The sequence below is a fragment of the Mirounga angustirostris genome, unplaced genomic scaffold (assembly GCF_029215605.1).
Source record: "Mirounga angustirostris isolate CCGP_5_RB_7025 unplaced genomic scaffold, mMirAng1.0.hap1 SCAF_15, whole genome shotgun sequence".
NCBI classification, from domain to species: Eukaryota; Metazoa; Chordata; class Mammalia; order Carnivora; family Phocidae; genus Mirounga; species Mirounga angustirostris.
The window spans coordinates 67,416,194-67,444,060 of NW_026991723.1; the positions used below are offsets into that span (position 1 = coordinate 67,416,194).

The 27,867-nt window shown below is 39.7% G+C and overlaps 1 protein-coding gene across 3 annotated transcripts in view; it reads left to right on the forward strand.

Annotated features, from left to right (window-relative positions):
- SLC44A1 (solute carrier family 44 member 1) overlaps positions 1-27,867 on the forward strand; it is a 198,145-nt gene that overhangs the window by 117,401 nt on the left and 52,877 nt on the right. For all 3 annotated transcript variants that reach the window (XM_045882818.3, XM_045882820.3, XM_045882819.3), the window contains exons 8-13: positions 717-856; positions 2,048-2,234; positions 3,380-3,545; positions 4,657-4,813; positions 5,522-5,605; positions 16,440-16,577. In XM_045882818.3, the coding sequence (XP_045738774.1) occupies positions 717-856; positions 2,048-2,234; positions 3,380-3,545; positions 4,657-4,813; positions 5,522-5,605; positions 16,440-16,577 (872 nt within the window). The remainder of the gene's footprint in view (positions 1-716; positions 857-2,047; positions 2,235-3,379; positions 3,546-4,656; positions 4,814-5,521; positions 5,606-16,439; positions 16,578-27,867) is intronic.

A 27,867-nucleotide genomic window follows, 5' to 3' on the forward strand; every position in this document is an offset into this window, starting at 1 on the left:
AGAACAGTCGATGATGCTCTGGGCACTCAGAATGAAGATGTCTGATGCAGCTTTCTCGTGTGGAGGCGAGTTTGCCCCCCTCTTCAGTTTAGCTCTTGGGATCTCTGAACCAGTGATAGGGAGAAAAACTCCCATCCCTAGCACACACTGCTAGCAAGCTATCAAAGATCTCCTATCTTTGTTCTTACTTTTGGTGGGAATTACTTCTTTCATCTTCATTTGCTCATTGTACAAATACTATATCAACTGCATGACTATTTCCACACAAGGCCCTGGGGTTACTAGGATAGCACAACAGAGAGGATCTTTGCCTTCCTCGGTCCTCAGCTTCATTGCTTATTTCTGTGACCCTTACTTGCTTCGTACAAGCTCCTCAGGTCTCAACAGGCGCTGACTCTCTCTTTATGATCAGTTCCTCTCAGGGGTACCTGTCTTTGCGGGCTCTCTCTGAGCTTCAGTGTCAATAATAAATACAGTTGAAGGACATTTATTTGATACACTGAAAGATATCTAAGCACCTAGTGTGGACAATGATAATGGAGTAATTGGAGGTCCCCTTATGCTGCACAAAGTTACAGCCACACGCCTCCCAGCCAAATGGATTGTTGCTGCGTCAGTCCCACGGTGATGTGTAGGGAGGATCCAGGAAAGTGAAGATTTATGTTACGCATTTCCTCGAGCTGGTTATTTCCAAAACAATTGTTTTTTGAACCCAGGTGGCACAGGGGTCCTGTGGTGGCTGTATGCAAAGCAAAGAAAGTCTCCCAAAGAAGCCGTGATTCCTGAGCAGCTTCAGATAGCTGAAGACAATCTTCGGGCCCTCCTCATCTATGCCATTTCGGCCACAGTGTTCACAGTGAGTATGGGCTTGGGTGGATCTTTCAGGTTTACATTTTTATTTACAGGGATCATTAATGGAGCATAAACTCACCTCTAGCTCTTGCATGCCTAATCCTGATCTCCATTAGATAAAATCTCTGACATGGTGTGGAACACTAAAAAGTCTTCAGAAGGCTTCCCTAATTGATGAGTGTTATTCGGTGCAACTTTTTATTCTGCACTGCCTGCTTGTTGAGAGAGGAGTTTCCCCTAGAGTATTTACATTATCATTTGTAAGAACGTATTATCTTACTGTCATAATATAATTCCTTTTTAAAAATAGTTTTCTTTACTAAAGTATGTTAAGAAAGATACTACTTTGTATCATTTCATTTACTTGTTCACTAATTATTTTCCCGTTTTCGCCTTTTAAACTTTTAACAACATTATTCCAAGTTGGAGGTGAGCTTTACTGCCTAGTCACCATACAGTAAATTACTCATGAACATGTGGTTAAATAATCTGTACTCATACCTTTGGTTCATCTCCTTCTCTCTGAAAAAAGGAAAAAAAATCTCAGACCATTTCTTGGACCAATCCCAAGCTTTTAATTGAGCTTTAGAAATTAAAAAATAAAGCCACCAAAAAGTCATTGGTGCCAAAAGGTATTTGTTTGTTATTATTAATCATCTTTTAAGTACAATTCTTTTCTTTTTTTTTTTTTTAAGTATAGTTCACCCGCCCTCACCCAGGGCCCAGTGAAGGTGTGCAGGGTAGGGAATCTGACATCGACCCTGCTGTTTAGGTGCTCTTGGTCCTATAAAGGAGGTGAAGTACGAATACCCCCTCTGCTTTCATAGTCATGGCACATGGTCTTCTCCCCTGTTTTCAGAGTGACAGGTGTGTATCCATCCAAATAAATTCAGAGCTTCATGCTGACTGACAACACATTTTGATTCATAATGAGTAGAAAGGGAAAGGTAGGAGAATTCTAGGATTTATTAATAAATTGAGAAATCCTTTTATGTTTAGCCTTAAGGACTTTTTCAGTATACAACTGAGAATGCTAAGTGCCCTCAAGACTGATAAAGTATTTTGGGGATTCAGAGAATAATCCTTCCCCCATTTGGAAGGAAGGGTTTTGTTAAAAATGTCCACCATTGTTCGGTTTCTATTTTCACTGCTCAAGACAGTAACCGGAGCCTTTCTCTGCATTCTCTGCACACAGGTTATCTTGTTCCTGATAATGTTGGTGATGCGCAAGCGTGTTGCTCTCACCATCGCCCTGTTCCACGTGGCTGGCAAGGTCTTCATTCACTTGCCTCTGCTAGTCTTCCAGCCCTTTTGGACTTTCTTTGCTCTTGTCTTATTCTGGGTGTACTGGATCATGACACTTCTTTTTCTTGGCACCACTGGTAAGGAGACATGCTGCTTCTTTCTCTTAGGGATGATCTGATTCATATTAAATTATTTTAGAACTTCAGATATAATTCTTAGACGTTCGTGACTGAGGTCTGATTGCTGTCAGAACTAGCGGTGGTTATGGCTCTTCCCCAACCCATTCCCTATGCGTGGTTTTTAGATCATCCTAGCAAAGTGGTTCTAAACCAGGTCATGGCTTTGAAGTAAACTCCAGGACTAATTCAGACATTTGGATTCGTTCTCAGATGAACAGATGAATGCAGTGTGGCTGTGAGGTTGCCTTAAGCCCCAGTTATAGCCAAAGATGAGCTTGCTCCCTTGGGATTTTCTTTCTTTCTTTCTTTCTTTTTTTTTAAGATTTTATTTATTTATTTGAGAGAGAGAATGAGATAGAGAGCATGAGAGGGGGGAGGGTCAGAGAGAGAAGCAGACTCCCTGCTGAGCAGGGAGCCCGATGCGGGACTCGATCCCGGGACTCCAGGATCATGACCTGAGCCGAAGGCAGTCGCTTAACCAACTGAGCCACCCAGGCGCCCTCCCTTGGGATTTTCTTGTTTGGAAAAGATCTGAACCTAAGTAGAGTTCCTCGTGATGATACCATTCGTAGTTAGACTCTCAGACTTGCTTGTAGCCACACTTCATATCAAAAGTGACCCCTAAATGGAATTAATGGTGAGGAATGGCATAAGGATCGTAGGCTTATATGTAACCTCTCTGGCCATTCAGCACACATTCACCAATTGAATATAATATTAATTTCCATCCTTTGCTAATGATTTAGATCTGTAATTATTGGATGAGTCATAAAATAGCTCTGAAAAAAAAAATGGAAGTGTTTGAAAATTCATGCCTAAATTAACCAATGTGGTAAGAACTATATTCAAATAGAACACCTTTTAAAAACTGTATGATGCCTTCGGGGAAAACAATGCTTAATTGTACAATGTCTGGCTTCACAACTTTTCAAGTGATAATTATTTTTGTCTCCTAATTAAATAGTGCCGCGATCATCAGGTTGGTGTTTTGGGGGTAGGGGAGGCCTGTTGTTGGAAATTAGATTAGTCCCTTACATTGAATAGCCCTATTCCTTAGTTTGTACTTCATGTGCTTCTTGTTTCCTTCCTTGATGTTTTCCTAGGCAGTGCTGTTCAGAATGACCAAGGCTTTGTGGAGTTCAGAGTTTCTGGGCCTCTGCAGTATGTGTGGTGGTACCATGTGGTGGGACTAATTTGGATCAGTGAATTCATCCTAGCATGTCAGCAGATGACTGTGGCGGGAGCTGTGGTAACGTACTATTTTACTAGGTGAGAATTTATACTAGCCAGAAAACTTAAGATCATCTAAGGGATTGTGTCTGAAGGAGATGGAAGTGAGGCTGGTAAGAGTTTCATGTCTTTAAAAAAGAATTGGAAGTGAATATGACACGATGTTATAGCTGATCATTCTGGGCAGTAGGAACATGGGAGGTTGTTATTTTAATCTTTATACTTTTCTGTAAGTTTCTCAAGAAGTTAATCAGAACAGCAGGTCATGATATAACTTCAATTATATTTAGCAGAAGAATAAAAATAAATCTTGTAGTGTTTTTTTGTATTCTTGCCTCATATAAAGGTCCATCGGGGCGCCTGGGTAGCACAGTCGGTTAAACCTCCGACTCTTGGTTTTGGCTCAGGTCACAATCTGAGAGACTCTCTCCTTCTTTTTGTGCTCTCTCTAAAATAAATAATCTTTAAAAAAATTAAAAAATAAAGGACCATCAAAGGACAACATGCCTTCTTATTTTGTTTGGATCAGAACAAGTATTGTAACTGCCTTTCCTAACTTCAGAGCTGAATACAAGCTGTAGGCCTTACAATTTTCTAATACAATGAGGTACCAGGTCTAGATTGAACTTATTTTTTTTTAAAGATTTATCTATTTATTTGAGAGAAAGAGAGAGCGCGGGTGGGAAGGGGCAGAGGGAGAGGGACAGCGAGTCTTTTAAGCAGACTCCACACTGAGCACGGAACTGACATGGGGCTTGATCCCACGACCTTGAGATCACGACCTGAGCCAAAACCAAGAGCTGGGCGCCTAACCGACTACCACCCAGGCGCCCCTGAACATTTTTTTAAGTTCCATTTTTTGATTGTACATTTATCTCTGTAAGTATTTACTAGTAAAAGCTTTCAAAGCACAGTTTCATTTTACTTAAAGTCTTAGAGCCTAAGAACCCCATGAAACCACCATAGAGAAATGAAACATTAATTTTGTTTGGTACATCAGTAGCATTTGTATTAGTTGTATATTACTTTGCCATTTTGTCACAAAGCTAGAATTTTTTTTAGACGAACTAATTTTTTCACTGCATTGGGCTTAAACCGTTCCTCTACTTAGCCTTTGTTTTAATTGTCTTTTTGGTTATTTTTAAAATAGGGATAAAAGGAATTTGCCATTTACACCTATTTTGGCATCAGTGAATCGCCTTATTCGTTACCACCTGGGTACGGTGGCAAAAGGATCTTTCATTATCACGTTAGTCAAAATTCCACGAATGATCCTTATGTACCTGCACAGTCAGCTCAAAGGAAAGGTAAGGAGAAAATACTTTTCTGGGCTTTCTGTGGTCACACCCCAGACCTCAGCTCTGCATGTGGTAAAGCTCCCAATGATGTTAAGTCCATAGCTGTGAATGTTTTCTTCAAAATCCCTGCAGAGCAGAATCTAGCCCTTCTGCTTTGTCCCCCACTCTTGCTTTCTCTATGTTCTGGCAAAATCCATCATATCACTGGTTTCCCAAAGCATCCTGTGCTTCTCTTCCTCTCTGTTGACTCCTGTCTCCCTCCTTGGAGCCTTCTCTCTGTCCCTAACTGTGAAGAAAACGTGCATTTCAACACAGGTTGGCTCACATGCTACCTCTTCCCAGAAACTTCCCCTGATTCCTCCTCCTCCTTGATGATGTCATCTCTGTTTTCCACTCTCGTAGCACTCGGGTCTGTTGCATATTCTGATTCTAACCTTTTTTTATGTTTTGCTTTTTTTTTCTTCTACAGTAGTGTAAGTTCCTTTCTGGTCTTAGATATCTTTATCTTATATGCAATAGGTACTAAATATCCGTTGAATTAAATTGATTAAAAATAATTTAGCTATTACATTTTGAGGGAAAAGACTGGTGGGTGTGGAGGCCTTGAAACATAGGTTGTGATTTTTTTTTAACTTCTATTTTTCTAACATTTGGAATATTCTTTATGATGGTTTGATTCTTCGGTTTTTAATTATTTCCAATTTTTGTCCTTTCCAGGAAAATGCTTGCGCTCGATGTGTGCTGAAATCTTGCATTTGTTGCCTTTGGTGTCTTGAAAAGTGCCTAAATTATTTAAATCAGGTAAAATATTTAAAAAATCAATCTAACATTCACTTTCAAAGACAGGTTCATCATTTCTTCTTCCAAGATAAAATAATTGAGCTTGTTGTTGTACATTGTGGCTTGTTCAGGTATGTCTATTTCTATCATATATTTTCTAAAGATTTTATTTATTTATTTGAGAGAGAGAGAGCACCCGTGCCTAAGCAGGGGGAGGGGCAGAAGGAGAGGGCGAAGCAGGCTCCGCACACAGCAGGGAGCCCAATGCAGGGCTCAGTCCCAGGACCCTGAGGTCATGATCTGAGCTGAATGCAGACACTTAACCAACTAAGCCACCCAGGTGCCCCTATCATATTCTTATTTTTAAAAGTGACATGTATTCTTACCAAGGCTCGTTTTTAATTAATTGTAATGTAGGGATAAAATATCATTAGGGTTCATCTTTCAGGAAAGACATTTATGTCTTATCCCGTAATTAAAATCCTTTCATCTTCGATTTTCCCTAAGAACCCATCTACTGTAGTCATATTTCTTTAATTCTTCTTTTAAATGTTGTTTGAGGGGCGCCTGGCTGGCTCATTCCGTAGAGCATACGACTCTTAATCTTGGGGTTGGGAGTTCAAGGCCCACGTTGGGCGTGGAGCCTACTTTTTTTAAAGGAATGAATGAATGACTGAATGTTGTTTGAAACCTTTAGTTTAGTGAAAACCTTTAGTTCACTTTTAGTGAAAAGTCACTGTGACACTTAAACTCATTTTTTCCTGCAGTTCTACTATTGTTCAAGACTAGTGTGCTCTCTATCCTGATACTCTTTTTGAGGGGGGAGGGGATCCAGCTGCTTGAAGACTATGATACTAGCCTGGGAAATATTATCAGAGGAAATGCTATCATTTCTCAGGTCAAATGGCAGAACTGGTATTACAGGATAACTGTTTTCAGGGAGCATTTTGGTCCTCTGTCTTGCTGTGTCTGGGTACACAGGACTTGCCGGGAAGCACTCTTCCCATCTTTCTTAATTTTTTTTTTTTTTTTTACCACTTCTCTCCATTCCTTGAAAATCAATTGTAATCTGCCAATGCCCTCTTCTAATAGACCAAAGATAAAAATGGACTTTATCACCATTTATGGCTAAGTGATTCAAGAGTAGCAGTGCATTTTCCATTCACTCAAGGATAGTCTGAGGGTGGTAGTCCTGTGGCCGTGGTGGTGAGCATGCCAGGAGTTGGCTTTATTAGAGTTCTGTGGATAATATGAAAAAGCAGGCATGACATTTCATTAGCAAAATAAATTCTTATAGATTGTAATACCGTATGGATGCAAAGTGTTTGGAAGGTCATTATTAAAAATAATTAGTATCGGGGCGCCTGGGTGGCTCAGTCGTTAAGCACCTGCCTTCGGCTCAGGTCATGATCCCAGCGTTCTGGGATCGAGCCCTGCATTGGGCTCCCCGCTCGGCGGGAAGCCTGCCTCTCCCCCCTCCACTCCCCCTGCCTGTGCTCCTCTCTCACTGTGTCTCTCTCTGTCAAATAAATAAATAAAATCTTTAAAAAAAATAATAATAATTAGTATCAGCCATAGCAATCTGAAAAATTACATTCTTTAAAATTCAGAATGAGCCTTATCAAAAAGTTGATGGATGCACTAAAAATAATCATCATTACATTTTGTACCCATCACTAGATAGCTCATCCGCAGAGAGAGATGCTAAACCCACCTTTCCGGTCTCAGTTTCTACCACCTTCCCACAGGAACCTTTTGCTCTCACAATTAACCAAACATGCCTGGAATGACATCCTTCCAACACTTGAGTAACTCCTACTGATCCTTCACGATTCTGTCTGAGCATCACCGCAAAGACGTCTTCTCTCAGTACCACAGTCCGTCCACTGACCTTTCACAGCACGGTTCATACCTTTGAGAAAACACTAAGAACATTAAACGGAAACCGTCTGTTTACATCTTTATCGCCACCTTTAGACCATTAGCTCCTCAAAGACAGGGATCTTAGTTTCTTCTCTCCCGAAACTATCACAGTGCTTGGTATAGAATAAGTGGTCTTTAAATGTTTTCTGAATGAGGGGTGCCTGGGTGGCTCAGTCGGTTAAGCATCTGCCTTCGGCTCAGGTCATGATCCCCGGGTCCTGGGATTGAGTCCCACGTCGGGCTCTTTGATCAGCGGGGGACCTGCTTCTCCCTCTCCCTCTGCCCCTTTCCCTGCTCGTGCTCTCTCTCAAATAAATAAATAAAATATTTAAAAAAAACAAATGTTTTCCTAATGAATTATTAATCAGTGAATATTTGGATTTTAAAAGACTAATAGGGTGATATAAAACCAGAAGGAAGAGTCTCCAAAAGGAGATGTGTAGTTATACTGAAGGAAGAGAGCAAATCACATGATGTTAAGATGCTCAGTAACCAGGTGAAAAAATCCAAAGTTCTCAGCTCATCCCAAGCTAAACATTAATCAGCAATTTAGTACAAACAGTCCTGAGATGTATATCCAAACTTCAGGTTGGTCTTTCTTATCCAAGTTTTGTGCAGTTTGGATCTTCACAGTTTAAAGATTCGAGGGAAGCATTAACATAGTAATAAATAAATGAGTGAAGGTTTAGGGAGAGTGATTCCGAACTAATACTTGGTTCTGTTTGGGAATATGAAGTGCTTCACTCTGGGGACTGATTACCAGGCTGCTTCACGTCTCCTATTTGCACAGGAATTTCATTTGAAGTGAGGTCAACATATTGAAGAAATTAGAACACCTCCTGGCATGAGAGGTTATGCCTAAGTATCAGTTGCCAGTGGAATTTTTTTAACCCTTGTTCCTGTGAAATGTTTCAGAGCCAGGTGGGCACCCATCCGTTTAAAGTATGTAAGACAGTAGGAATCATGGCAGTACTGAATAGATGAGCTCTAGAGACTTTTCTAAAATTTGAAAAAAAGCAGTAAGGCCCAAGAGTACGATCTGCTGGTGTTTGAAGGGGCATCTTCTCAGCACTGTCACATACGTTTGGCAGTTACGAGGTTAGTGCTCTGCTAGAGATCGAGCCAGAGCAGGTTGCTCACACCTTTCCTTTTGTCTCTGGTGTTTATCACCGCTTTCTGAAAATGAAGTTCCTTCTTCCCCATACACGTTGGATTGAGTCCATACTTTGATAGCCTTGTAGGAGAAGGCACAGTGGATAATTGGGGGGATGGATAGTGGAGAGAGCCCAGATACTGAAGGTGTGTTTCTTCAATCCCAATAGTTTAACTATTTGGCCAGCTCAGTGAAACCTCAGAGTCTCAGTTTCCTTCTTCAGTGAGTGGAGAAAAATATTCCTGTCCTCATAGGCTTTAGGTAAGGATGAAATCTAATGCAGATAAATCAACACTTACAGTGCCTGGCTCTTGGTCCTCACCTAGTTAAGTGTTATCGCTCTCCCCCGCTCACCTCATTTTATTGTTTTATAAAGAACTCCCAATGTTTTACTGTAAGATAAGAGTCTGGCAAAGATAAAACAAGAGGCAGTTCTAAAGATGTATCTACTTTCTTTAAAAGTAGATAGAATGTAAAATACTGAAGAGTTTGGAAAACTAAGACAAAACAAAACATCACCCATGATCTCACCATGCTAACATAAGTTACCTTCATTGAAATACTTACTATTAGCTTTGAGAAAAAGTTTCTAATCTTTTACTTCAGTGCAGTAATGTCTTATCAGACATTACTTATAGACTGTCTTATCAGTCTATAAACATCATCTGTAAAATGGGGATAATAATAGTATCTGTAGTGCCCATAACCATGAGGATGCAGAGGGATGGTATCTTTAGTACTCCGAGCATGTGCCTGGACACAGCAAGTCCTCTGTAATGACAGCTCTTATTCTGTAGTACTGTTCACAGTTAGTTTCTTTTACATTTTTATAAAATATTTTATTTACTTATTTGAGAGAGAGAGCACGAGCCGGGGAAGAAACAGAGGGAGAAGCCGACTCCCCACTGAGCAGGGAGGCCAGTGCCAGGCTTGATCCCGGTACTCCAGGATCATGACCTGAGCCGAGGACAGACACTTAACACATGACTGAGCCACCCAGGCGCCCCTCATTCTTATTTTTCAAAAATTTCTTGTCTAATCACCTGTTTACATTCTGAAATTATCTTTGGAGTGTTCAATAGAGTACAGTGAAATAATAATACTAATTATAATGCCAGCTAATATTTATTGAGCACTTACCATGTGCCAGGCACTGTGGTTCACAGTTTACATGTAGAGTCTCCCATTCAGAAATCTGTTTTGTCTACTCTTTGGAAATGGTTAATAATTAGTTAGTGCCCTTTGCACTGTTTTCCTTCTGTCCTTTCTTTTGCTGTCACTCCTGAGATCAGTATGCAACTTTGAAGTCAAAAGCCTTGAGTAGGGCTGGATGACGCAGACCCCTGCTGGGCCAGTTGAGGTGCATTATGTTACTCATGGAAATGAGTGCATCCGACAGGGTCCAAGGCAGTAGAGAGTCGTAGAGACTGGTAAGCTGGGAAGTTCATATTCCATCCAAAGAGGGCAGTCACTTCTTAGTTCTGGTATACTCTTGCTATGTGAGAGTTTATAGACAGTTTCTAACTCTTCCAGTTTCTCAAGTGAAGCCAGAATTCTGGATGTTCGCATTTTATCTCCTTGCTATTAAAATGTTGACAACTAATAAAAAAAAAATAACTGAGTGAGCCAGAGCAAACGAGGTATTTGGGCCACACAATGTCAGTTGACCATGGCCCCCCAGTTGCCAGTGCTCAGAAAATTTAGAGGATAATAGCAGAGGAGCGTTGATACTGAGGTAGAGGAGACCAGAGTCCTTTTGCAGCACCGTGTGAATTTCCATAAACCCAATCCATGGTCCAGTGCCAAACTGCATGGAAAATACGGCTGGCTTAAAAAACGACCTTTGGGTTTTCAAAATAAGTCATTAATTATTTATAGCATAGCTGCTAGGGTTTTACACACAAACAGAGTGAACTGTGAACTGCTTTTTGTTTCTGCGAGTGCTTATCTCAACGTGTTGGGAAGGTGACTGTACATCTCATCTAACAGAATTCACTTTAGGTGGAGAGCCTATTAGAACTAGAATCTGTTTCTTGTGGGCATTACTCAGGCCTTGGTTTACTTCGACACCATTTGGAGGTAGTGCGTTTAATACTGGAGGGGATCTGCTTTCTGGCTGCCAAAGCTCTTCTCGACACAGTATGAGTGGGAATTGCAAGGAATGTTTTTTGAGCACCTACTACCTGATAATATACTAAGATAATCTATATTATCACTTTCTCTCTACAACTCTGTAAGGAAGGTTCATTTCCTCTGTAGAGAAATTTGAGACTAGCATCTTGTGGCAGACCATATGACCTAGAGATGGGGGAAGTTTCCAAATCTTAAGTTTGTGTAGTTGTTGCCAAGATATCACCCTGTTTCCCATATAAATATATACCCATTTTATGCAACATAAAGAAGACTATAGATTATTATAGAGAGTATGCAAACATCTCAAACTTTCATGTTGCATGCTATAAACTAAAACAAGTGGTGGTTTTAAAGACAATTTAAGATTTGCAACATATTTTTAATTCTTATATCTCTTAAAAAGTCTAAGAATTTAGAACCAAACTGAATGAAATGGATGGTGTAGGTGGGAGTTTTTGCCCCCTCCATTCCTCACTCAAAATAAGAAAGGGGTAATTTTAATTACTTTTTCTCTCATTTAATTTACAATGATCCACACATAGAGTTGCACATATCTGTTCCCTTTCCCTACCATTGTTGTCTAGCTCTCCCCTATTGAGTTATTATATAAAGATTTTAAAGAGAATTTTTAGGTCTGTAAGTGAAGAAAGGAAAGTGTGGAAATGTAAACGCTGTATTCTGGGACATGTGGCCAAGCAGGCCTGGGTTATCTACATGGGGACCTTCTACCCTAACATTTTCTTCCATGTGACCAGGACTTTCTCACCTCATCCTGTCACACACCGATGTGACCAGGGACCACTTGGGCCTAATAGTCATCCTTTTAAAATGCTTCCTGGAGGGTGATCACCTTTTATTTTGCTTCTAGGAGTTATATAGCCTTAAGCCTCCATCCTGCCTGAGCAATTGTTGGGCACTCACTAAATGTTAATCATTGATGCCTCTCTGCGGGAGGTTTAGCTCAAGATCAGGAAGGCTGTCTGAGAAGGGAGGTGGGCTGGAAAAACCTCATCCAAGTAGTAGAGCAGAAAGTTCAGAGAACAGTAATAGGGAAAGCCACAAAGAACTCAGAATTTCTTGAGAATCTTAGCGTGAATCCTTGCAGACAAGGAGGTATAGAAGTGGAAGGAAATTTTCACTAGCCTCCTGTGATCTGTAGTACAGTTTTCCTCCTGAAGAGGTCATCTTGACCTCTGTGTGTCACATGCAGCTCATCTTTCTGCCTTGGGAGTAGGAGAAAGAGCTTACAAAATATCCACTTAACTTTTTTCAGTTAGGCTGAATACAAAGGAGCTGCACAGATCTGTAGGAATATTGCCAAGAAAGCTAAATTTCTATGAGCATATCCAACCCTGGAACTTAGGAGTGGAGAAAAGAAATTATTGCTGCCTCCTTCCATGTCCACAAATAAATAGGCTTCTGCTCTAAATGTAGATGGGATGGGTGGGGCAGCGTGGGGAGAGAAGAAAGAAGCAGGAGAGGAGGAATAATAATTTCTTCTGAAATTATTGAAAAACAGAAAAGCTTTTATGGTTTAGTTTGGGGATGTTAGGCTCCTCTGAGTTAGCTGGTCTGATGATAGAGGAGAGAGATTGGAGGTATGGGGATCCTCTCTTGCTTCTGTCTCTTTCAAAGAAGGTCCTTTTCAAACTGGGAAGGGTAGAATAACATAGTTAAGAGTGAGTTGTTGATCCTCATTGAGGAGGTGAAATTTAAGACAGTACCTACTTGATTTAAATGGGTTATCCAATATCTTTGATTCTAGACATTATAATGCTTTTTTTTTTTTTAACTTCAGGAAGCATGTCATAACAATATATAGTTAATATGGCAGGGTATTGTCCCCTGAAAACTTGTTATAAAGTAACTGGTTCATTAGTCTCTTGATTATGTCTTAGAATAAGGGAAGTAAGGTATTTTCCTTATAGGATGTTCTGTTTCAAATCACTACAGACATCTGTAAGTCGTTGAATTGAAGAATTATAGTGAAAGATGCTGAAAGACTTGGAAGTTGTAGAGAAAGGCACTAGAAGATTGGAAATCAGAAAATGTGATTCGTATTTCAAAGGGGATAAGAAGATGGGTTGACAAGGTTGATACTGTTCCTGGGCAATACTCTAGAACAGGGGTCAGCAAAGTTTTTCTGTAAAGGAACAGATAGTAAATATTTTTGGCTTTGTGGCCATATAGACTCTGTCACAATTGCTCAGTTCTGCCATTGTAGCATGAAAACAGCTATAAATGCCATGTAAGCAAATGAACATTGCTGTGTTCCAATAAAACTTTATTTATAGAAGTAGGAGCAGGCCAGATTTGGCCCACAGGTGGTAGTTTGACATCCTCTGCTTTAGAATAAATTATTAAGTGGGTTTTTTGGGGGGTTTTATTTTTGTTTTTTGTGAGTATGGAGGGAACTGGTCAGTCTTCATTCTTTGGGAATAGATCAGGACTAGGAAGTTCTTCTCCATCATTTTTCAGCAGAGTTACTATTATTACATAAGATCAAAAGTATAGTTTATTTTGATGTCATTGAGGCATTTGGCAGAATGTTTCGAAGAAGCTTTAGAGATGAAGAAATGTAGACCACTGCAATTAGGTAGTTAACTCTTCAGTGCCTGCTATCTTTGAACTGATAAGAAGCATTGGCTGATGACACTATGAGAGCAAGCAGCAAATGAATGATACCAGAACAATTTAATAGTATCATTTCTTTAAAAGACTCTGTATGTTAGCTTTTGAGATAAAAAGAACTACAAACATGACGCAGTAGTGTACTCTGATAATAAATTACCCCAATATGTTTGATGGAATTATATATAGTAAAATGATACTGTCTTTCTCAAAGAGCATCATTTTACCCCACTGCTCCCTTCCTGAAAACGTAGTGTCCCACTCAGTATAGTTTTCTTTCCTTGGCCCTAAAACACACTGTAGTTTTTTTTTAAGATTTTATTTATTTAACAGAGAGAGAGAGCAGGGGGAGTGGCAGGCAGAGGGAGAGGGAGAAGCGGGCTCCCTGCTGAGCAAGGAGCCCCATGCAGGACTGGATCCCAGGACCCCAGGATCATGACCTGAGCCAAAGGCAGACACTTAACCCACTGAGCCGCCCAGGCACCCATATACTGTATTTATAATCAATAAATTTAATTGTATAATGGCAAATTAAATTTTTGGTGACTCAAACTTCATCTTCAAACCAGGTTCCTATTAACTAACAAGCATACAATAGGAACATTCATAAATTAAAAACTGTATCTCCGAAGCTCAGTGTTTAAACGGGAGTGGGCGGGGCACTTGGGTGGGCTCAGTGTTAAGCATCTGCCTTTGGCTCAGTTCATGATCTCAGGGTCCTGGGATCGAGCCCCGTGTCAGGCTCCCTGCTCTGCAGGAGGCCTGCTTCTCCCTCCCCCACTCCCCCTGCTTGTGTTCCCTCTCTGGCTGTCTTTCTCTCTGTCAAATAAACAAAATCTTTAAAAAAAAAATAAATAATAAACGAACAAACGGGAGTGGGCGATACAGGCTTCCAGTTACAGAATGGGTAAGTCGTGGGGATGAAAGGTACAGCATAGGGAAAATAGTCAACGGTGTAATACTGTGTGGTGGCAGATGGTAGCCACACTTGTGAGCAGCGCATAACTTACAGAGTTGTGGAGTCGCTGTACTGTATAGCCTAAACTAATGTAACATTGTCAACTATACTTCAGTTTAAAAAGAAGACTTTACGGGGGCTCCTAGGTGTCTCAGTAGGTTGAGCATCTCACTCTTGGCTTTGGCTCAGGTCATGATCTCAGGGTCATGAGATCAAGCCCTACATCAGGCTCCACGCTTAGCACAGAGTCTACTTGAGATTCTCTCTCCCTCTCCCTCTGTCCCTCCCCTTGCTCCCATGTGCACGCACACTCTCTCTCTAATAAATAAATAAAATCTTTTTTAAAAAGTAAACAAAACTTCACAGATAGCACAATGTAAAATAAGCCCTTCATGTGCAGCAGTTTTCCAACAATTTTAACATTCTGGACTCACCAACAATTTAAGTCCACACTAAACCAAAAATTCCTCAGGATTATAAGTTTTAGTCACAGGGGCACCTGGGTGGCTCAGTTGGTTGAGCGACTGCCTTCGGCTCAGGTCATGATCCTGGAGTCCCGGGATCGAGTCCCCCATCGGGCTCCCTGCTCGGCAGGGAGTCTGCTTCTCCCTCTGACCCTCCTCCCTCTCATGCTCTCTGTCTCTTATTCTCTCTCTCGCAAATAAATAAAATCTTAAAAAAATAAAAAATAAATAAAAAACATAAAAATAAATAAAATAAATATAAGTTTTAGTCACAAAGCCTACATACTTTCCCTTCCGAAGACTCAGAAGTATTTGATGTTCTGGCATGTATTCACGTTTCCCAGAAAATGTCAGTCCTATTCTAGAATGCAGTGTACGAAGGGGAAAAAATTCAGAGTCTGTGACAGAGGGTCAGAGAGGACACGAAGCAGCAGAAGCAGGTATAATTGAATAAAAGTGTGTCAGCTGGGACTCAGTACTACAAGGGACAGAAAGCCAGCTCCATCTGGCCTAAAAAAGAGAGAGCGAGGAAGGGGGAGGGAGAAAAAGGAGTGATTCTTAGCAATTTATTAGCTTCTGTGGCTGTAAAGTCCAGAAATGTGGCTAGTTCCTAATCATGCAAACACTGTCACCAAGTACAAGTCACTGGTTTCTCTCTGCTCTTACTTCCATGATGGTAGCCTTGCCCTCTCTTTCACATTGTGACCTTCACCAGCTTCAGGCTCTTCCCATTATGTTGGCCAAACAGCCCTGACAGTTCTTACCCCCACACCTCGCTATTCAGGAAAATGAGAGAGCTGCTTTGTCAGGAGCTCCTATGGAAGAAGAAGGAGAAGAACTCCAGAAGCCCCAGGGTTCCCTTATCTTTTGCTTTCGTTGGCTCTATTAGTTTATGTACCAGTCCCTGAACCCGTTGTTGTGGAGGTGGGTAGAACGTGCTGATTGGCTTCATTAACCAAGGCCAACCCCCCAGGGCTAGAGGTAATGTCCCCCACTCAGACTCTAAGAGAATGGGGAAGGACTGTTTTCTCAAAGGGGACTTGGGGTCCTGCTCCCAGGAGGGAGGGCTATGTTGGGCAACAAACAGCTGTCTACTACAAGAACTTTAAGAAGTGATAGCATGGAGGAAAGCACCAAAGAGGAGGTCTTCTAGTTAAACAGCACAGCATCTTTATGCTTTTTACCTATTTGTGTAGCTTTTAAAGCATCACTGATATGGTAATAATGCATCCCTGATACTCATAGTGATGAACCTGAGACATCTAGGAAAGGTTAAATTATGTTTGATTTACTGAGACGGGGAAGAAGTTAATGGATGTTGGAAAGGTTTATGTGTGTGTTAATAAATATCAGTGTTTTAAAAGGACTTAAATAAGCCAACTGAAAAGCTCTTTTTATCATACTGGGTTTTTTGTTTTGTTTTTTTTTTTATCTAGTATTTCCTTGTGCTTAACCTTAACCTGTAGCTCACCAGAGCCATGGGTTTAACTGTGAACTGTTTTCACAAGCTATGCTTTAAGTGTATTTGGTTTATATCTTAACAAAGTAAAATTACATTTATTGATGAAAATACTGCTTTTTGCTTTTGTCCAGAATGCATACACAGCCACAGCCATCAACAGCACCAACTTCTGCACCTCTGCAAAGGATGCCTTTGTCATTCTTGTGGAGAATGCTTTACGGGTGGCTGCCATCAACACAGTGGGGGATTTTATGTTATTCCTAGGCAAGGTAAGACCAAATATGTTATCTGAGACATACAGTGAATTTTTGCATATATATATTTGCTTTTTCATTTGAAAAATATCTAGCCCACCAAAAAACTAAAAGTAATATATGTAATATAAAAGAAGAACTTACAAAGCCCTTAGTATGTGTCGGGTACTGTTCTAAGTACTTTACCTGTATGGTGCTCATTTAATCCTAGCAACAAATTTGTAAAGGAAGTTCTATTATTATCCTCATTTTACAGATGGGGAACTGAGACATAGCAGTTAAGTAATCTGTCCATGTTTCTCCTTACGCATTTTGATCTGTAAAGAATTCAGGAATAGTCTGCTTAGTGGTTAGGGGTGCTGTATCTGGAGCCTGACTACCTTGATTTAAATCCTGGCTCTGTTACTTACTAGCTTTGTGACCTGAGGCAGGGTACATAACCATTCTGTGCCTCAGTTTGTTCATCTATGGAAGTGGGATAATAACAGAGCCAAACCTCTAGAGTTGTGAGGATTAGACGGGTTAATACATGTAGTGTACCTAAGACAGTGCTTGACACATTGTAAGTTCTCGATGAATGTTGGCTGTCATTGGTACTGTATATAAATGCCTTTAAAACGGAGCTGTGTGGGAATGAGATTTACCTGTCCTTAAAGTGTCTGAAAAGAGCTAATTTTTCTATATTATTAAAATCTGCAGAATAATAAATAACATTATAATTGGATTTTTTGTATCTGTAGTTGAAACCATAAAATACTCAGAAAATTTGAAACATTGAACTGACACCACCATAACCAAATAATATCATTTTTATATATTTCCTCCCAGTGTTTTTTCATAGGCTTATATATCTATAGTCCAACAATCATAGCATACTTACCAGTTTGTTCTGCCCTTTGCGTTTATATTATATCATATCCAGTTCTCCTATTGCTTTGATAATCTTCATAATTATTCATAATCATGATGGGTAGTATTTTATCAAATGCTATTCGTAGACATTCTCTTACTACTAAACACTTAGGTTATTCCAGCCACTGTGTTTTGAAAATGTTTTTGAAAAGGAAAAAATACTTGGTGTAGAGAGGCCAAGATACCAACTGTGCAGTTGTTTTGAAAATCTGTGATTAAACTTATACTATTGGATTTGTTCTCGTCATGTTTTTACAACATAGTAAGGATTGAATGAGTCAGTCCATGTTAAGGACTGAGTATAGTAAGGATTTATAGTAGTTTTATAGTAAGGATTGAATGAGTCAGTCCATGTTAAGGACTGAGTATAGTGCTTGACACTCTTATTAACTGCTGCTATTATTTATATGCTATATGACTAATTTAGGAAGCCTTCAGATTTTTTGTCTATTTTGTTTTACATATTTATAATTTATCCCTACTGCTAAGAAGGATATGAGGCAGCTTAAAATATGAACATATGCACACAGAGCAGTTAAAATAGAAGAGAAGCCATATAGAGAAATAACAGAAAATTATATTCAGGGGCAGCATTTTTTTAAAATTTTTTTATTGTTATGTTAATCACCATACATTACATCATTAGTTGTTTTTTTTTTTAAGAACATCATTAGTTTTTGATGTAGTGTTCCATGATTCATTGTTTGCGTATAACACCCAGTGCTCCATTCAGTACCTGCCCTCCTTAATACCCATCACCAGGCTAACCCATCCTCCCACCCCCCTCCCCTCTAGAACCCTCAGTTTGTTTTTCAGAGTCCATTGTCTCTCATGGTTCGTCTCGCCCTCTGATTCCCCCCCTTCATTCTTCCCCTCCTCCTACCTTCTTTTTTTTTTTTTTTTCTTAACATATATTGCATTATTTGTTTCAGAGGTACAGATCTGAGATTGAACAGTCCTGCACAATTCACAGCGCTTACCAGAGCCATACCCTCCCCAGGGTCCATCACCCAGTCACCCCATCCCTCCCACCCCACCCCCCACTCCAGCAACCCTCAGTTTGCTTCATGAGATTAAGAATTCCTCATATCAGTGAGGTCATATGATACATGTCTTTCTCTTATTGACTTATTTTGCTCAGCATAACACTCAGGGGCAGCATTTGATCATGATGGTGATTTTAGTAAACTCTGATGGAGACACTTGCTCAGTACTAGGTACTGAGGAATGTACTTTATATGAAGTGTTATTCATCCTCTCCTGTAGGATGAGCCACTACTATTATCTTCATTTTATAGCAGAGGAAGCCAAAGTTTAAAGAACTAGAATGTGACAGAGCTGGAGTTCAAACTTAGGTCTGTCTGACTTCTCAGTTTTCAGTCACTATGTGCTGACATTAAGTTTGCCCTTGGACTTTTTTTTTTTTAAGTCTTTTGATTCAGTAATTCTGTTGATGGTAAACCACTGCTAGAAATAATTCTAAATACAGAAAAATGCAGCATTATTTCTAATAGTTACCAGTTGCAAAAAATCTACTGCTTACCCATAGAGAAATGGTTAGAAATAATAGCAGACTATTACTCACCTGTTACACCATGTTTTTCGTTAAAAGTTTATAATACGATCAGTACATATGACAAGTGAAAAGGCTGAGTAAAACTACTTGACTATAACTGTTAAGTACTGTTTAAGAATGTACATGAGAAAGAATTACTCTCTCAAAATGTTAATGATTATCTTTGGATATTGAAAATATGAGGGAGAGGGAAAAGCAAGATGGCAGAGGAGTAGGAGACCTAAATTTCGTCTGGTCCCAGGAATTCAGCTAGATAGGTATCAAACCATTCAGAACACCTACAAACTCAACAGGAGATCGAAGAAAACAGTAGCAGCAACTCTCTGAACAGAAAAGCGACCACTTTCTGGGGAAGGTAGGACATGCGGAGAAGTGAATCCGAGGCAATATTTGGGAAGATAGACTGAGGGGGGAGGGAGCCACTGTCGACCAGTTACCGGGAAGTGATAGAGCAGAGGAGCCTTGAAACTTTTAGAATTCTGCTCCGCTGAGGGAAGTCGCTCCAGTGGCTAAGTGGGGGGTGGAACCCTCACTGGGACAGTGTGGTCTCAGGACCCTTGGGGTCACAGAAAGACCGGGGGGTGCCTGAGTGCGGCAGAGCTCCCAGGTTTCGGAAAAGGGAAGCCAGCTACAGAGACGGAGCCAAGGAGTGGGCTCTCAGCTCAGAGTTGCCATAAACCATGATCCACAGCAGAGTCCGGACCACTGCCCAACAAGCGACAGATCCGGGGAGACTCCCCTTCCTCCCTGGGGAGAAGCAGTGTGGGAGCGCACCGCAGGACTCTGCTGGGTTTGGAGACTCCAAAGAGGGTTGGGTGTAGGAGGTAGAAATGCTTGGTCACAGGCCAGGTGAGCACAGAGTGAGGCTGGAGACCAGAGAGACAGGAGTGATTGACTGCTTTTCTCTGGGGGCTCACTTTTGGAGGGGGGCCCCAGCTGTCGGCTCCTCTGGGACCAGAGATTGGGAGGCCGCCATTTTCATTCTCATCCTCCAAAGCTGTACAGAAAGCATTCAGGGAACAAAAGCTACCGAGAGCAAACCTGAACAGATTACCTAGCCTGGCCCCTGACAAGGGTGTTGCAATTCCGCCTCAGGCAAAGACATTTGAGAATCACTGCAACGGGCCCCTCCCCCAGAAGATCAGCAAGAACAGCCAGCCAAGACCAAGTTTACCGATCAATGAGAATGGCAAAACTCCAGCACTAGGGGAATACAGCATATAGAATTCATGGCTTTTTCCCCATGATTCTTTAGTCTTTCAAAGTTAACTTTTAAAATTTTCTTTATTTTTTTCTTTTTCTATTTTTTTAGTTGAATTTTTCTTCTTTCCTTTTTCAACCAACATCTTATCAATTCCTTTTTTAAAGTCTTTTTTAATTTCATTTTTACCCTCATATTCTATCCCTTCATTGTATTTAACCTTATTATATATATATATGTATATGTATATGTATATGTATATGTATAAGTTTTTCTTTCTTTAAAATTTTGGGATACAGTTTCTTCTAATGGTCCAAAATATACCCTAAATCTAGTGTATGACTTTGTCCTAGTTTCCCGCCTGATCACATTCTCTCTTTTTTTAAAGTTTTTTTCATTCTTTTTTCAACCAACTTCTTATCTTACCAATTCCTTTTTTAAAAACTTTTTTAATTTTCATCTTTACTGTCATTCTATCCCTTCATCGTATTTACCCTTACTTTTGTATATATATAAGTTTTTCTTTCTTTAAAAATTTGGGAGGCAATTTCTTCTAACAGACCAAAATATACCCAAAATCTAGTGTGTGGCTCTGTTCTATTCACCAACCTGATCATATTCTTTTTTTTTTTTTCCTTTCTTTTCCCCCTGGTTTCAGGTCTCTTCTGATCTGTTTAGTGTATATTTTTCTGGGGTCGTTGTTACCCTTTTAGCATTTTGTTCTCTCATTCATCTATTCTCCTCTGGACAAAATGACAAGGTGGAAAAACTCACCTCAAAAAAAAAGAACAAGAGGCAGTACTGACTGCCAGGGACCTAATCAATACAGACATTAGTAAGATGTCAGAACTAGAGTTCAGTATGACTATTATAAAGACACTAGCTGGGCTTGAAAAAAGCATAGAAGATACTAGAGAATCCCTTTCTGGAGAAATAAAAGAACTAAAACCTAATCAAGTCAAAATCAAAAAGGCTATTAATGAGGTGCAATCAAAAATGGAGGCTCTAACTGCTAGGATAAATGAGGCAGAAGAGAGAATTAGTGATATAGAAGACCAAATGATGGAAAATAAAGAAGCTGAGAAAAAGATAAACAACTACTGGATCACGGAGAGGATTTGAGAGATAAGTGATACCATAAAGAGAAATAACATTAGATTAATTGGAATCCCAGAAGAAGAAGAAGAAAGAGAGGGGCAGAAGGTATATTAGAGCAAATTATAGCAGAGAACTTCCCGAATTTGGGGAAGGAAACAGGCATCAAAATCTAGGAGGCACAGAGAACCCCCTTCAAAATCAATAAAAATAGGTCAACACCCTGACATCTAATAGTAAAACTCACAAGTCTCAGAGACAAAGAGAAAATCCTGAAAGCAGCTTGGGACAAGAGATCTGTAACCTACAACGATAGAAACATTAGATTGGCAGCAGACCTATCCACAGAGACCTGGCAAGCCAAAAAGGACTGGCAGGATATATTCAGAGCACTAAACGAGAAAAATAAGCAGCCAAGAATACTCTATCCAGCTGGGCTGTCACTGAAAATTGAAGGAGAGATAAAAAGCTTCCAGGACAAACAAAAACTAAAATAATTTGCCAACACCAAACCAGCCCTACAAGAAATATTGAAAGGGGTCCTTTAAGCAAAGAAAGAGCCTAAAAGTAACATAAACCAGAAAGGAACACAGACAATATACAGTAACAGTCACCTTATAGGGAATACAGTTGCACTAAATTCCTATGTTTCAATAGTTACCCTGAATGTAAATGGGCTAAATGCAACAATCAAAAGACACAGGCTATCAGATTGGATTAAAAAACAAGACCCATCGATATGCTGTCTGCAAGAGACTCATTTTAGACCCAAAGACACTCCAGATTGAAAGTGAGGGGGTGGAAAACCATTTATCATGCTAATGGACATCAAAAGAAAGCTGGGGTGGCAATCCTTATCATACAACTTAGATTTTAAACTAAAGACTATAAGAGATGAGGAAGGACAGTACATCATACTTAAAGGGTCTATCCAACAAGAAGATCTAACAATTGTAAATATCTATGCCCCTAACATGGGAGCAGCCAATTATATAAGCCAATTAATAACAAAAGCAAAGAAACACATCGACAACAATACAGTAATAGTGGGGGACTTTAACACCCCCCTCACTGAAATGGACAGATCATCTAAGCAAAAGATCAACAAGGAAATTAAAGCTTTAAATGACACACTGGACCAAATGGACTTCACAGATATATTCAGAACATTCCATCCCAAAGCAGCAGAATATACATTCTTCTCTAGTGCCCATGGAACATTCTCCAGAATAGATCACATCCTGGGTCACAAATCAGTTCTCAACCGGTACCAAAAGATTAGGATCATTCCCTGCATATTTTCGGACTACAGTGCTTTGAAACTAGAATTCAATCACAGAGGAGAGTTGGAGAGAACTCAAATACATGGAGGATAAAGAGCATCCTACTAAAAAATGAATGGGTCAACCAGGAAATTAGAGGAGAATTTAAAAAATTCATGGAAACAAATGAAAATGAAAATACAACTGTTCAAAATCTTTGGGATGCAGGGAAGGCGGTCTTAAGAGGAAAGTATATAGCAATACAAGCCTTTCTCAAGAAACAAGAAAGGTCTCAAATACACAACCTAACCCTCCACCTAAATGAGCTGGAGAAAGAACAGCAAATAAAGCCTAAACCCAGCAGGAGAAGAGAAATAATAAAGATCAGAGCAGAAATCAATGAAATAGAAACCAAAAGAACAGCAGAACAGATCAATGAAACTAGGAGCTGGTTCTTTAAAGAATTAATAAAATTGATAAACCCCTGGCCAGACTAATTAAAAAGAAAAGAGAAAGGACCCAAATAAATAAAATCATGAATGAAAGAGAAGAGATCACAACCAACACCAAAGAAATACAGTTACAAGAACATATTATGAGCAACTATATGGCAGCCAGTTACGCAGTCTGGAAGAAATGGATGCATTCCTAGAGATGTATAAACTACCAAAACTGAACCAGGAAGAAATAGAAAACCTGAACAGACCCATAACCAGTAAGGAAATTGAAGCAATAATCAAAAATCTTCCAACAAACAAGAGCCCAGGGCCAGATGGCTTCCCAGGGGAATTCTACCATTTAAAGAAGAAATAATACCTGTTCTTCTGAAACTGTTCCAAAAAATAGAAATGGAAGGAAAACTTCCAAACTCATTTTATGAGGCCACCATTACCTTGATCCCCAAACCAGACAAAGACCCCATCAAAAAGGAGAACTACAGACCAATATCCCTGATGAACATGGATGCAAAAATTCTCACCAAAATACTAGCCAATAGGATCCAAAAAGGATTATTCACCATGACCAAGTGGGATTTATTCCTGGGCTGCAAGGGCTGCAAGGTTGATTCAACATCCGCATATCAATCAGTGTGATACAGTACATTAACAAAAGAAAGAACAAGAACCATATGATCCTCTCAATAGATGCAGAAAAAGATTTGACAAAGTACAGCATCCTTTCTTGATTTAAAGTCTTCAGAGTGTAGGGATAGAGGGTACATACCTCAATATCTTAAAAGCCATCTATGAAAAACCCACAGCAAATATCATTCTCAATGGGGAAAAACTGAGAGCTTTTCCCCTAAGGCCAGGAACACTGCAGGCATGTCCACTCTCACTACTGCTGTTCAGCATACTAGGACTTCTAGTACCTAGCCTCAGCAATCAGACAACAAAAAGAAATCAAAGGCATCCGAATCGGCAAAGAAGTGAAACTCACTTTTTGCAGATGATACGATACTTTATGTGGAAAACCCAAAAGACTCCACCCCAAAACTGCTAGAACTCATACAGGAATTCAGTAAAATGGCAGGATATAAAATCAATGCACAGAAATCAGTGGCATTCCTATACACCAACAACAGGACAGAAGAAAGAGAAATTAAGGAGTCGATCCCATTTACAATTGCACCCAAACCATAAGATACCTTGGAATAAATCTAACCAAAGAGGCAAAGAATCTGTACTCAGAAAACTATAGAATACTCATGAAAGATATTGAAGAAGACACAAAGAAATGGAAAAACGTTCCATGCTCATGGATTGGAAGAACAAATATTGTGAAAATGTCTATGCTACCTAAAGCAATCTACCCATTTCATGCAATCCCCATCAAAATACCATCCACTTTTTTCAATGAAATGGAACAAATAATCCTAAAATTTGTATGGAACCAGAAAAGACCCCGAATAGCCAGAGGAATGTTGAAAAAGAACAGCAAAGCTGGTGGCATCACAATTCCGGACTTCCAGCTCTATTACAAAGCTGTCATCATCAAGACAGCATGGTACTGGCACAAAAACAGACACATAGATCAGTGGAACAGAATAGAGAGCCCAGAAATGGACCCTCAACTGTATGGTCAGCTAATCTTCAACAGCAGGAAAGAATGTCCAATGGAAAAAAGAGAGTCTCTTTAACAAATAGTGTTGGGAAAATTGGACAGCCACATGCAGAAGAATGAAACTGGACCATTTCCTTACACCACACACAAAAATAGACTCCAAATGGTTGAAAGACCTCAATGTGAGACAGGAATCCATCAAAATCCTTGAGGAGAACACAGGGAGCAACCTCTGACCTCGGCTGCAGCAACTTCTTCCTAGAAACATCGCCAAAGGCAAGGGAAGCAAGGGCAAAAATGAACTATTGGGACTTCATCAAGATAAAAAGCTTTTGCAAAGCAAAAGAAACAGTCAACAAAATCAAAAGACAACCGACAGAGTGGGAGAAGATATTTGCAAATGACATATCAGATAAAGGGCGAGTATCCAAAATCTATAAAGAACTTATCAAACTCAACACCCAAAGAACAAAGAATCCAATCAAGAAATGGGCAGAAGACATGAACAGATATTTTTCCAAAGAAGACATCCAAATGGCCAACAGACACATGAAAAAGTGCTCAACATTGCTCGGCATCAGGGAAATTCTAATCAAAACCTCAGTGAGATACCACCTCACACCAGTCAGAATGGCTAAAATTAACAAGCCAGGAAACAACAGATGTTGGCGTGGATGCGGAAAAAGGGGAATCCTCCTACACTGTTGGTGGGAATGCAAGCTGGTGCAGCCACTCTGGAAAACAGTATGGAGGTTCCTCAAAAAGTTGAAAATAGAGCTACCCTACTGGGGTATTTTACTACTGGGTATTTACCACAAAGATACAAATGTAGTGATCTGAAGGGGCACATTCACCCAAATGTTTATAATAGCAATGTCCACAATAGCCAAGCTATGGGAAGAGCCTAGATGTCCATCAACAGATGAATGGATAAAGAAGAGGGGGTATATATATATACACACACATACACATACACATACACACACACACACACTGGAATATTATGCAGCCATCAAAAAAATGAAATCTTGCCATTTGCAACAACGTGGATGAAACTAGAGGGTATTATGCTAAGCAAAATAACTCAATCAGAGAAAGGCAAGTATCATATGATCTCACTGATATGAGGAATTTGAGAAACAAGACAGAGGATCATAGGGGAAGGGAGAGAAAAATGAAACAAGATGAAACCAGAGAGGGAGATAAACCATAAGAACTCTTAATCTCAGGAAACAAACTGATGATTGCTGGAGTGGAGGGGGGTGGGAGGGATGGGGTGGCTGGGTGATGGACATTGGGGAGGGTATGTGCTATGGTGAGCGCTGTGAATTGTGTAAGACTGATGAATCACAGACATGTACCCCTGAAACAAATAATACATTATATGGTAATAAAATTGGGGCGCCTGGGTGGCTCAGTCGTTGAGCATCTGCCTTCGGCTCAGGTCATTATCTCAGGGTCCTGGGATCGAGCCCCGCATCGGGCTCCCTGCTCGGCAGGAGGCCTGCTTCTCCCTCTCCACTCCCCCTGCTTGTGTTCCCTCTCTCGCTGTATCTCTCTCTGTCAAATAAATAAAAATCTTTAAAAAAAAAATACATTATATGGTAATAAAATCATAAAAAAAAAAAAGTATGAGTGATTCCAAACCCCTCCCCCTGCTTTACCATAATGAAATAAATTTCTCTATATTAAATATGCATTTTTTATAATGGATAAATACAGAGATGATAAAATACAGTGTTTTAAAATTGACTTCGAGTTTTTCAGCAGCCTAGTGACCTGTCAAAATTTTTTCTTTAGTTTTATTATAACCTTTTTTTCATTCCACAAATATCCTAGAGTACCACTAGTAATGTGCTAGAGACTTTTCTGGGTACTGGTTTTATACTAGTCAATAAACAAAATTTAAAATCTAGTAGAAAAATCAGGCTTATACCCCTCTTCTCACTTTATATTATGTTATGAGCATTTCCTATTTTTTTAAAAATGTTTTAAACTTGGTTATACAATTGTGTCATTTATTTAACCAAACCTCTGATTTTTTTTTACAGTTAAACTCTTCTCATTTTACTAATATAAAGAATGATACAGCAAAACTTTTGTATACAAATCCTTGCCTGCATCAGTCCTTATTTCTTGATTCCAGAATCCTAGAAATAGAATTAATGACTCAAAGTACATAATAGGTTTCTTCATGTGCATTACCAAATTGCTTTCCAGAACATTTAAGTTTGAATAATAAAAAATTTATAACACTGTAAAAAAATTGCCTTTAAAACCATGAAAGATAAACTGTTTTTTAATCCAGATACCCACCCCCCCAAAAAATGAGAGGGGAATAAAGTCTTCTGGGTTTCCAACATACTAATATAAACATTCTTTAGTTTTCTTTTTTTTAAATGTAGTTCTGATCACCGAATACAGTAAATCTTTTGAAAGCATTTCTTTCATTATAATTAAAAGTGGTTGCTAGTATGCAGAAGTAGTTTCTGATCAGATAGTTCAAGTGGGTAGATCAGAATAAGCATTATAAAAGACGGGGAGCACCTGGGTGGCTCAGTTGGTTAAGTGTCTGCTGTTTAGCTGAGGTCATGATCCCAGAGTCCTGAGATCCCCTGAATTAGGCTCCCTGCTCATCAGGGAGTCTGCTTGTCCCCTCTCCCTCTGCCCCTCCCCCTGCTCATGCTCTCTCTCTCTCTCTGTCTCTCACTCACTCCCTCTCAAATAAAATCGTTTTAAAAAATAAGTGTCAGGAACAGACTATTGATAATATATAACTTGGATTAATCATGAGGTAATCTTGCTGAGTGGAAAACACCAATCCCAGAAAAGTAAATACTGTATGTTTCCATTTATATAACATTCTTATATACCTTTTTTTAAATTAAGTAAGCTCTACACCCAAGGTGGGGCTTGAACTGATTATATAACATTCTTGAAATGACAACATTATGGAAATTGGGAACAGATTTGTGGTCACCCAGCTAGAGATGGGGTTGGGGGGAAGAGTAGGGGTAGTTATGAGAGGTTAAAGTGAAGGATCCTTGTGATGATGGAAATGTTCTGTATCTTGACTATGTCAATGTCAATACCGTGGTTGTGGTATTACACTATATACAAGATGTTACCATTGAAGGGAACTGGGTAACAGGTACATGGAATCATTCTGTGTTATTTCTTACGACTGTATGTGAA